We start from the raw sequence: 12578 nt of genomic DNA on the forward strand, positions 1-12578 counted from the left end.
TAGGTCATTAATAAACATAAAGGTTCAAAGGTTAGAAAATTAAGAAACTAAATTTCAGCGTTCAAATGCATTCAAATACTATATCGAAATTTTATAAAAATGTTAACTCGAATGAAATACATTCAGATAATACTTCTGAACCAGTCAAATAATCATAATAATAACGGACAGACAAAAACACACACGCACCACACACACGCACGCACCACACACACCCACACATCCAATCATATTTAAACAACAGCTATATATTAATGTATATAAATCGTTAGATGGTGGTGTCGGGGTGAAGTAAGTAAAGCTGAGATTGCAACCTTTTTTTGAAGAGTTGCTTGTTTGTTATGTTATGAATGGCATGAGGCAAAAATAATTTCCAAATTTTAGGGCCAGTTATTTTTAAACTTGTAGAGATGAGTTTAGGCGAGTTTTTACTGAGTAAAAGATAGTAGTGTGTCTAGTTTTGAGAGTTTGAACAGATTCACTGAGTGTAAAAAAGTTAGAAAAAAAGGAGGGAAGTAAATTATTTAAGAATTTGAAAACAAAAATAGCTGTAAAATAAATGTATAAACAATTAATCGACAAAATATTATGTTTACTAAAAAAAAGAGCTAGTGGGAGAGAAAGGGTTCAAGTTGAAGATTAAGCGCATAGCTCTTTTTTGTGACAATATCATACAATGAAGATGGGTTTTTGGTGAGTTACCCCAAATGGTTATGCAGTAAGTGAGATGAGGATAAATAAAAGCATAGTAGAGTTTTTTTTAATGCGAATTTGGTTAATTTGTGCTTGATTTTGTAGAAAAGACCTATGAGTTTGTTAATTTTAGAGGAGATAAATTGTAGATGAGATTCTCAAGAAAGATTTTCAGAAATGGTTATACCTAAAAATTTAGAAGAAGATGAACGATTTATTGAGATATTGTTGATATTAAGGTTTAGGTTTGGAGACAAATTTGTTAAGATTTTTGGGCCAAAGATAATATAAGAACACTTAGAGTAGTTTATTATGAGTTTATTAGCAGAGAACCAATCAGAATATTTAGAGAGCACTTGGTTAATTGAATCAGAATAGTTTGAGATGTTATCAGGAGTAAATAGGAGGTTGGTATCGTCAGCATAAAGCAAACATTTTATATCGGTAGATACATTTTGGATATTGTTAATATAGATTAGAAAAAGTAGAGGGCCTAAGATTGAGCCTTGAGGTACGCCGTTTAGGATGAAGGCCGTGCTAGATTGGTGATTTTCAACGGAGACGTATTGTTTACGTGAAGAGAGATAACTCTTAATCCAATCGTTGGCTACGTTTCTGACACCATAAAGTTTTAGTTTGTTTAGTAAGATGTTATGATTGATTACATCAAATGCTTTGGAAAGGTCTAAAAATAATCCAACTGAAAGCTTTTTGTCATTCAACCTGGATAAAATGTGATGTATGAAATCAAGAGTAGCAAGCTCTGTGGAGTGGTTTAGCCTGAAACCGTATTGATTATTGCAAAAGTTTTGTTGGCATCAAAAACGGAGAAATGTATGTATGTATGTATGTATGTTGCCAAGTTCCAACCAGAAGAATTTGCGTCTTGCTTTGATTGAGCTTAAGACGATTATTTGCCATCCATTTCTCGATCTCGACCAAACATTTAACAAAACGATCAACTGCAAGATGAAAGTTGCTAGACGATTCTGTGGCGAATAGCTGAATATCATCTGCAAATGCATGACACTCAAAACCATGTAATCTGATTGCCTCAATAATTTTAGAGGTGTAAAGAATAAACAAGATCGGTCCGAGAACCGAGCCCTGTGGAACACCAAATCTTATCGTTTGAACCGAAGAGGTCTTATTCTTGTAGATTACCTGCTGAGTTCTGTCTGTTAAGTACGACCAAAACCATTGTTCGACAGAACTAGTTATTCCAAATCTATGATTAAGAGGTTTCAGAAGACTGCAATGGTCGACACAGTCAAATGCCGAACTCATATCTAAGAATCCAAGAAGAGATGGTTTGCTGTCGTTTATATTTTCATGCAACTAAGATAACACATGCAACAAAGCAGTTTTGGTAGAATGATGTCTTCTATAACCTGACTGATATAGCAGTAACAAATTGTTTTTATCTAAATGTTTCATAAGCTCCTTAGCAACTAATCTTTCAATTAATTTTGACAAGAACGACAGATTTGAAACCGGTCTATAATTATTAAGATCAGAATTATCTAATTTTTCCCTTCTCAAAAGAGGAAAAATTGTAGCATGCTTTAACATAGCCGGAAACTCACCAGTACGTAAACATAAGTTTATAAAATCAGTCAAATATTTTTAAAACAATTCTACATATTTTTTGAAAAAGTGTGAAGGAACACAATCCAGTGAACATATTTTAGATGGAGAGTTCAAAACTGCTTCAACAATTTCGCTTTCGTCATAAACAGGAAAAACTGAAAACAAGTTGCTGCAGCAGACACCAGATGAATGATTAAATTTCTCATCTTACATCATCATCATTCCCATCATCGTACTTCTCATGTATGTATGCATTTATGTATGTATGTATGTATGTACGTATGTATGCATGTATGTATGCATGTACGTATGTATTATGTTTATAAGTATGTACGTACATACCTACCTATGTTTGTTTGTCTAAATGAATATTTAATTGATAAAATATATCAATATTATTGACAAAGCCGTCAGACAAGATCTGTTAGTATTTTTCATCATTAGATTACTAAAATTTTTTGACTATCTTTTTTTTCATCCGTAATTTATTCGTTCATTCATTCATCCATTCATTTATTATTTCATTCATTCATTCATTCATTCGTTCGTTCGTTCATTCATTTATTCATTTTTTCGTTTTCCCATCAAACCTTGTAGTGGCGTTGTGAGCAGGGTTGTTGTTATGAGTCAGTGAAACTCATTTCTTAGTCAGGAATATTTATCACTTTTAGACACAAATGGTTTTTCTTAAACAAATTTATTCATGTGAAAATTTAAAAAAATTAACAAACTCACATGAATGCGATAGAAAAAAGAGTGCAACTCTTAATTAGTGCATGTATCCCAAACATCAGTCAGTCTACCTCGATCATGAAAAATAAATCAATTAAACATGCATGAAACCGTAGTTATATATTATTTATAAAAATGTTCAAAATTAAAGCATGCAGAGTTTTTGAAATAAATCAAATATGTAAACAAATATCATAAAAAATATTAAGATGAAATATTAAAAAAAATTATGTATGGCGAAATAAATCAAACACACGCAACACAATTGTTACGGAAACGCCCAAATACAAAATATGCAGCTATCAAAATTGGGATGTAGTGCCGATATAGTGAATTAAGCTGATAATTTTTTTGACTAGATTCGGGTAGAGCTCAATATTCTTAACATAAAAATGTATAATTCGGTAATGAAAATTTTGACCTTTTTAAATCGGCCGAATATTAATCATTATGTAATGCTGAACCTACACTATAACTTGATTTTTTCCAAATTTGATGTTGATATGGTGAATCAAGATGATTGTTTTTTACCACATTTGTGCAGTAGCTAATTTAAAGGGCTTTCCTGTGTTGAATAATATTTCTTTAAAAATTCAATGAAACTCAATTTTTTTGAAAATAATCGACCAAAAATTGATGTGATGAACCAAACAAGGTTACTAGCCAAATTTTAGTTACAGTTGTAAAAATTTGGTCTACCGCAATTTCAGTTACAGTAGTAAAAATTAGTCTCCCACAAGTTTCAATATTTAAAAAATTCTCTTCATCTGTCAAAAGTGTCTATGTCTACCCCTGATGCACCATATGTGCATCCTTTCATCCAAACATTCATTCGTTCATTAATTTATTTTTCTGTTCAGTCTTTCACTCAGTCATCTACTCGTTTATCCATCCATCTATCTATCCACTCATTCGTTTGTTAAAATATTATCATGCAAATGAAACAGAATTTTGAAGAATTTAAACGTGACCTTTGCAAATTTTTTATTGTAAATTTGCCTCAAAAAATGTGGAAATTTAAATAAAAAGATGATAAATCATGTTAAAACTTGACTAAAATTTATCCAAAAACGTAATAAAGGGAAATACACATCTGTATACATACCAGAAATAAATTTATAAACCTAGCCCATCACTTTTTAAAAAGTGAATTCTACTCGCAAGTAAACGCAATTTAATAAAGAACCAAAGTGATCCGCCGATGTTTCAATGCAAAAACCCTATTAACAGGCCACCCACCAAAACCGACACATCAAAACAATTGCGATAAATTAATGCTACAGCGCCTAATTTTTGTACCTTAAATATCCATTGCCATCAACATTATCTCTTTCATTTTCATTTTCATCCTCATCTTCTTCGTCATCATCATCATCAATCATTATCTTTGTCATAATCGTGTGTGCGTGCATATCTTTGTCTGTGCGCATGCCTTAGTAAATACTAAAAATACACACAGAGAAAAATTCTCAAAGGCAAGAACAAAAAGATCATCATTTGCATCAAAATAATTGTCATCACCATGCTTACCCAATAGGAGATGCATAAGCATGAAAACAAATACAGAATACGCCGTAAAAATCGTCAGGTGAGTCAATTTAAGCAGTAAAGTGGCAATACATAAAAATGTATTCAGTGGTGGATCAAAGTGGGCCGTAGGGCCGGTTCCCTTCTGTTGTGAGCAGAGTTGTTATAAAAGTCAGCAATTTTCAGTTTTTAGTGGGAAATCGATTAAAATTGACGTGATAAACCAAAAACGGTCACTAGCCTAACTTAAGCCCTACTAGCAAAAATTTGGTTTGTTCCTTAGTTCAACCGTAAACTGTCAAAGGCTAAAGATTCAGTAGATCTTAATAAATATTGCTCATTTTGCTCAAATATTGCTCTATATATATATTATACATTTCAACGGGAAAGCTAAAAATTAAGAAAAAAATTCTTTTGGATAGAAAGCCTGAATTGAAAAAAAATGACTAAGAAACAAAATTGTACAATTGTTCTTTGACCAAAATTATAAATTGAATAATAAAATAAACGAGTTGACAAAATAACTAAGAAGCATAATATTTGGTTGAGTAGATATAGATTTCATTGATGTCCGGTTGGTTAGTCAGCTATGATTATAACGATTTAGGGAGGTTTAAAATTGGCAGTCTTTTTTTTAAAGTTTTTTTTTATATAAAAAGATATTATTAATATTTCTTATACTAACGAGAATTATTTGCGGAAGAGAAAGTTGTACTACGGAGTTAAGTGGTTGCATTTCATAGTTTTCATCTACATCTTAGCTAAATTCAAAACTACATTCTTCCATCTTTCAAGTACTTTTTCTATCTCTAAAATTACTTGACCGGATTTAGCTTTTTGCATCCAGAAACAGTACAAACCCTTTTTCTAGTCATTTCTTAGATGTTTTAATACATTGCATTTGTTTTACGGTTTTCGCACTTAACATTAACATTGCCTCTAATATATATAGGAAAACAACGATATGTAACATTGAACAGCCGATAATACTTTGCATACAAACGTGCTGTTATCAGAACTACAAATGTAAATAACATTGATTAACAATCTTTTAAACTCCATTCGCAAAATAAATATTGCGATAAGTATGATGATAATGTTGAAAAAAGATACGAATTAATTTTTTCAATGCTAAAGTCATCAAGACATAATTTTGTCAACAACTATCTCAATCGGGTCTGGTACTTTATTTAATTTCATTTTGGAAAAAACGGCGCAAACTTCAGATCTAAACATTTTGGCACTTTTAGGTCTTTTTCAGTCAGAGGCTTTACACCACGAATATCATCAAAAAGATCGTAAATGTTTTCAGTCCATCTTTCAAGTACTTTTTCTATCTCTAAAATTACTTGACCGGATTTAGCTTTTTGCATCCAGAAACAGTACAAACCCTTTTTCTAGTCATTTCTTAGATGTTTTAATACATTGCATTTGTTTTACGGTTTTCGCACTTAACATTTAAACATTTCTCTTTTGCCTCTAATTACATTTTTTTTGATTGTTTTGTCCAGCTTTTTGTATCTATCAGAAATATAGCCTTCAATTTCCATCGTTCATCAATCAAAGATACGATGTCATGGGTCATGCATTTTTGAACTCGACTTTTCTCCTTCACAGGTATAACTTCTCTTGCGGAATCCGTGAGGGCATCTCTAAATATTTATTATTTAGATTTATTAACGTATTCTGTCAATAACTGAAAATGATTCCGTACTTCAACATTCTACTTAATCTTGGTTTCATTATTATGTGACAGACTGACAAAATTCAAATGTTTTAAGGCCTCGTTACTTTTGATTATCTTTAACTTTTTCCACATTCAAAAATAATACTTTCTAGGTTCTTCTTTAGTGAAGTGTTGTAATGTTACAACTAATAATTGTAAATATTTTACCACAATTCGTCTTTGTAAATATTTTGAACAGAACATAAAGGGCATCATGATATAACTTTTTATTAGATAAATAATAATGCTCTACAGCCTAAACTGATAAACTTTGATAAAATTACCCTTAAAAAAATAATAGGCGTTGGAGGGTTTGTAAAAGTTTTACGAGGCATCAACGGAAATGAAGAGGTGGCGGTGATATCTCTTTGATATTACTCAAAGGGAAATAAATATAATGATGTAAAAATGTGAAAACAATGAAAAAAGAAAAAATAAAATAAATAAAAAGTAAAAAAAAACAGGATTAAGTAAATGTTTTACTTTCTTACAAAGTATTCAACAAACGAGATTGATATTATGTAATTGCATTTACAGTTACTTTGTTAATATTTTTTTACTTATTGATATGGTTTAATTGCTTTGGTGCTATGTTTGATTGTGATTTCGTCAATATTACTTCTTCTTTACTAATTAATATGGTTTCTTTATTTGGGCTAATTGCTTTTGTGCTATATTTGATTTTGCTAATTGCTTTATGTATTATTGTGCTAATTGTCTTTTTGATTAACTGCTAATTTTATACAAACTTCTTTATCAGTGTTGGATTCATATAGAAAACTGATTTATTATTTAATTTATGTTTGTTTTGATTGCAACAAATATATTCGCTTAGATTTAGTACAGGTTTCATTTTCACTAATTTCACTTATGAACTTTAAATGCACTTTATCACATCATGTCAACTTTCACTTTAGATGTGGCAGATGACAAGTTATCAGATTTTAAAATAAACGTTCTCGATTCTTCTTTGGTGAATCTTTGTAATTTAAATGTAAATAAAGTGTGATAATAAAATGATAAAACAAAAAAAAAAAAAAATGTAAATAAAAAATAAAATGTAAAATAAAATAAATAAATAATAAAGTAAACAATCAAAAACAGGTTTGCGTAAAATTTTACCAGACCGGTTAAAATTTTAGATCAAATTTGGCTCAAGGTAATCAGAAGGTTAAGAAAAAATAATAGATTTATAATAATTAATTTCAAGGCTCTAAAAAATAATATTCACAAATTTACAATTATGTTATATTAATTATTGTAGTTTATTAATCGTTGTAAATCAAGAAAAATGTTACATAAAATTGTAACGTTGCCAACAAAAACTTAATGGAAAGCTTTATCCTGAAAGTATATGATCATTTTACAATTGGATTGTAAACTATTGTTTATTCTTTGTTTTACTTTCTATCGTATTCTATAAATACTGGGTTGAGGCTATGATAGTAAATCTTGGTGTTAACCATTATTTACCACCACTGAGAGACGGAGGATATTATATAAGAGAAGATAGAGTGAGTGAAGTTGGCTACGTCAAATCTATTTTTTGGATTAGCAAATGGTATATAGGTTCTATTAATTTCAGCATTCATATAAACATTTAAACAAGTCTGTGTTCGAAGCAGTTGTGTTTAGCTGAAATCACTGAACCTTCAACTGATCAGATAACTTGAAGGCAGTGCAGAGGCGGCGTTATAGCAGTGTTAAAGCCATAGCTGGTGTCCCAAGTTAGCTATATCAAGTTTGAGTTTAAACGTAAAGAATGTCATTTGAAAAGTTTGCAGAGCTTTATTTTGACAGGGATTACCCATTTTTTCCCGATCCGATTCAAAAAATTGAAAGTGTATCTGGAGAATGCGCAGAGATCAGTTATGATCTCTGCGCATTCTCCATTAAGTAAAACAGGAAAACTTAATTTATCAACCAAGTTACCAGCCGCTAGATACTTTTGTAACAATGGAACTGATTGAGCAACAAAACCTTTATCATCAGAAAGAAAATTTAATGGAGAAAAAATTTAATCGAGAAACATACATTGAAAACATGGATGGTGATCGAATTTTGGATGAAACCGGTTTGGATAATTGCCAAATTGACTTATCGTTCCAAAATAAGAAAATCAAAGCAAAGAGAAAATCTAAAGTTAATATCTTTAAAGAAAAAGAATCTAAACTAGAAGCCTTTCAGCAGTCAAACTCCCGTCCAAAACAGAAAAAAAGAAGTACAAAAGAAGTTTATCGTGAAGCGTACACTGAACATCAGAAAGAAATCTTGGAGAGGGAATTTAATCAAAAAGAGTTTATTGAAAGGAAGGATAGGGATCGAATTTCGAACGAAACCGGTCTGGATGATCGCCAAATTAAATTCTGGTTCCAGAATAGAAGAGTCAAAGAAAGGAAAGAAGGAAAGATGAAACGAAGATGAAAACTTGTGAAATTTGAAATAAAAATATTATTTTAAATAATCGTTGCATGCTCATACTTACATTCTAGTCAGATTTTTACATTATAGCAATAAATTAAATATCAGTTAAAAAATGAAATTTTTGATGAACTTATTCAATTCTTCTAGTTGAATTTGTTAATGCATTTGCAGTGACTTTGTTAATATTTCTTTATTTATTGATACGGTTTCTTTGCTCTGGGCTAATTGCTTTGGTGCTATGATTGATTGTGACTTTGTTAATATCACTACTTCTTTACTAATTGATATGGTTTCTTCATTTTAGCTATTTGCTTTGTGCTATGTTTGATTGTGCTAATTGCTTTATGTATTATTGTGCTAATTGTTTTGTTGATAAACTGCTGATTTTATACAAACTTCTCTATCAGTTTTGGATTCATATAGAAAAATGATTTATTATTTAATTTATGTTTAATTTCATTGAAACAAATATATCCGCTAAGATTTAGTACAGGTTTCATTTTCACTAATTTCACTTATGAACTTTGAATGCACTCTATCACATCATGTCAACTTTCACTTTAGATGTGGCAGAGATAACCAGATTTTAAAATAAACATTCCGAATTCTTCTTTGGTGAATCTTTGTAATTTAAATGTAAATAAAGTGTGATAATAAAATGATAAAACAAAGAAAAAAAATGTGAATAAAAAATAAAATGTAAAATAAAATAAATAAATAATAAAGTAAGCAATCAAAAACAGGTTTGCGTAAATTTTTACCAGACCGGTTAAAATTTTAGATCAAAGTTGGTTCAAGGTAATCAGTAGGTTAAGAGAAAATAATAGATTTATAATATTAAATTTCAAGGCTCTAAAAAAGAATATTCACAAATTTACAATTATGTTATATTAATTATTGTAGTTTATTAATCGTTGTAAATCAAGAAAAATGTTACATAAAATTGTAACGTTGCCAACAAAAAGTTAGCTGGAAAGCTTTGTCCTGAAAGTATATGATCATTTTCCAATTGGATTGTAAACTATTGTTTATTCTTTGTTTTACTTTCTATCGTATTCTATAAATATTGGGTTGAGGCTATGATTGTAAATTTTGGTATTAACCATTTTTTACCACCACTGAGAGACGGAGGATATTATATAAGAGAAGATAGATTGAGTGACGTTGAGCTGTGGAATATTGGCGATCTGGCTACGTCAAATCTATTTTTTGGATTAGCAAATGGTATATAGGTTTTATTAATTTCAGCATTCATATAAACATTTAAACAAGTCTGTGTTCGAAGCAGTTGTGTTTAGCTGCAATCACTGAACCTGCAACTGATTAGATAACTTGAAGGTAGTGCAGAGGCGGCGTTATAGCAGTGTTAAAGCCATAGCTGGTGTCCCAAGTTAGCTATATCAAAGTTTGAGTTTAAACGTAAAGAATGTCATTTGAAAAGTTTGCAGAGCTTTATTTTGACAGCGATTACCCTTTTTTTCCCGATCCGATTCAAAAAATTGAAAGTGTATCTGGAGAATGCGCAGGGATCAGTTACGATTACCAACCAAATTTTACTCAGCTTACTGACGTCGTGTTTCCAATGCAGTCAAGTGAAAATTATTTCATCGATTGCGAAATAATTAACAAATTTCAGCAAAAATTCATCAAAGATCGATGGAGAGAAGATGATTTGTCATTCACAAGTTACCAAGCATCCTTCGCAGATCAATTTATGTTAATAGCACAGGAAAACTCAATTTATCAACCAAGTTACCAGCCGCTAGATACTTTTGTAACAATGGAACTGATTGAGCAACAAAACCTTTATCATCAGAAAGAAAATTTAATGGAGAAAAAATTTAATCGAGAAACATACATTGAAAACATGGATGGTGATCGAATTTTGGATGAAACCGGTTTGGATAATTGCCAAATTGACTTATCGTTCCAAAATAAGAAAATCAAAGCAAAGAGAAAATCTAAAGTTAATATCTTTAAAGAAAAAGAATCTAAACTAGAAGCCTTTCAGCAGTCAAACTCCCGTCCAAAACAGAAAAAAAGAAGTACAAAAGAAGTTTATCGTGAAGCGTACACTGAACATCAGAAAGAAATCTTGGAGAGGGAATTTAATCAAAAAGAGTTTATTGAAAGGAAGGATAGGGATCGAATTTCGAACGAAACCGGTCTGGATGATCGCCAAATTAAATTCTGGTTCCAGAATAGAAGAGTCAAAGAAAGGAAAGAAGGAAAGATGAAACGAAGATGAAAACTTGTGAATTTTGAAATAAAAATATTATTTTAAACAATCGTTGCATGCTCATACTTACATTCTAGTCAAATTTTTACATTATAGCAATTAATTAAATATCAGTTAAAAAATGAAGTTTTTCTAGTTGAATTTGTTAATAAAATAAAATTTTTCAATAAAAAAATATATAGAGATTTTCTCATAAAAATCTGAAGATAGGTTAAAATAAAACATGTTTTTTAATAGATTTAAAAACATGTTAAGATTACAGCACCGGCACATTATCGGAAAAAAACACTATACAGAATAAATTAAGATAAATTTAATTTTATTACTAAAATTTGAATAGAAAACAGTTTTAAATCCTTTACTGACAGTCTCTTTATTAAGTTTATAATATTTGTCAAGTTGGAAATTGAAAACTAAATTCTCAATTCTAAATATTTATGAAAATTATTTGTTAAAATCATCAAATTAATATTATTTTTAAAACAACAGACTAATGTTGTGATCTCCCCTAAAAATATTTTTATGTGGCACTACCGTTGAACTGGTTACCGATTTTCCTTTCAAAGCAATAAAACAACACAAAATATTCACCCATTGTTAATAAATGTAAAGTTATGAAAAATTTTTCTCTTGAAATCGTTAATTCAATTATGTGACGCTTACATGTTTCTAATTTACCTAAACAAAGACCCTGACTACTTTTAGTACTCTTCTACTACCACTACAAAATTTTTAAATTAAATAAATTATTAAATATAAACACACATTTTGCAGTACGTCTTTTATTTGGAAATTTAATGTAAATTAAAAAAATGAAATTGATAAATGTATACTATAGTTTATGCATTTTAAATTAACTATATCTCTTTTTGATAAGACTCGGTGGTTTGGTTACTTTTTATTTTTCTCATTAAAGCACACGGTTTTTTTATTTGTATTTAAATATTTACATAAAACTATTTAAAAAACAAACAATATGTGATCAGCTAGAGAAGTCCAGAAATAATTTACATTAATAATTAATAACACTCATTAATTATGTGTTTATTTTAATGCCTACTTGTCAAATTACATGTTAAAATATGTTTAAATATAATTGCATGAACGCTTATTTTAATTCCTATGCACATAGCCATGCAAGCGTGTGAGTTCACTTGAATGCTTACAATTTAAAAACTCACTCACTCGCTCGGGCTTTTGAACTTCGAGTTTGAAACCATAACTTAATCTGGGGAATCGTCAGGCCGGTTTCATGCGCAATACTGTCCTTTCCTTTATTATAAAAATGTATTCGTTTTTGCTGAATTCTCACTCTAAAACGTGTAGTATTTCATTATCGTATGATACACGGTGAACGTCAGGCGTATGAACGAAATCTTTCGCATTCTTTATTTTCTTTTTATTTGCTGTTTTCATTTTCGCCATCTAACGACTTATTTTGACCTAACGACTCATTTGGCAGATTCTTCAAATCATCCGGAAAATCCTTCAAATCATTTGGAACATCCTTCATATTATCCGGAAGATCTTTCGAATTATCCAGAAGACTCTTCGAATCATCTGTAAGATCCATCAAATCATCCGGAATATCCTTCAAATCATCCAGAAAATCTTTCAAATCATTTGGAAAATCCCTTGAATCATTAG

General features: G+C 30.0%; 1 protein-coding gene across 1 annotated transcript; it reads left to right on the forward strand.

Annotated features, from left to right (window-relative positions):
• Positions 1–10742: 10742 nt before the first annotated feature.
• On the forward strand, positions 10743–10916 carry HELRODRAFT_148606 (hypothetical protein; the record flags this gene model as incomplete). The annotated part of the gene is made up of 1 exon (XM_009013188.1): positions 10743–10916. A coding segment is annotated over one exon (174 nt), but the record flags the coding sequence as incomplete, so codon positions are not given.
• Positions 10917–12578: the final 1662 nt, after the last annotated feature.

This window comes from Helobdella robusta (genome assembly GCF_000326865.2).
Source record: "Helobdella robusta unplaced genomic scaffold HELROscaffold_112, whole genome shotgun sequence".
NCBI lineage: Eukaryota > Metazoa > Annelida > Clitellata > Rhynchobdellida > Glossiphoniidae > Helobdella > Helobdella robusta.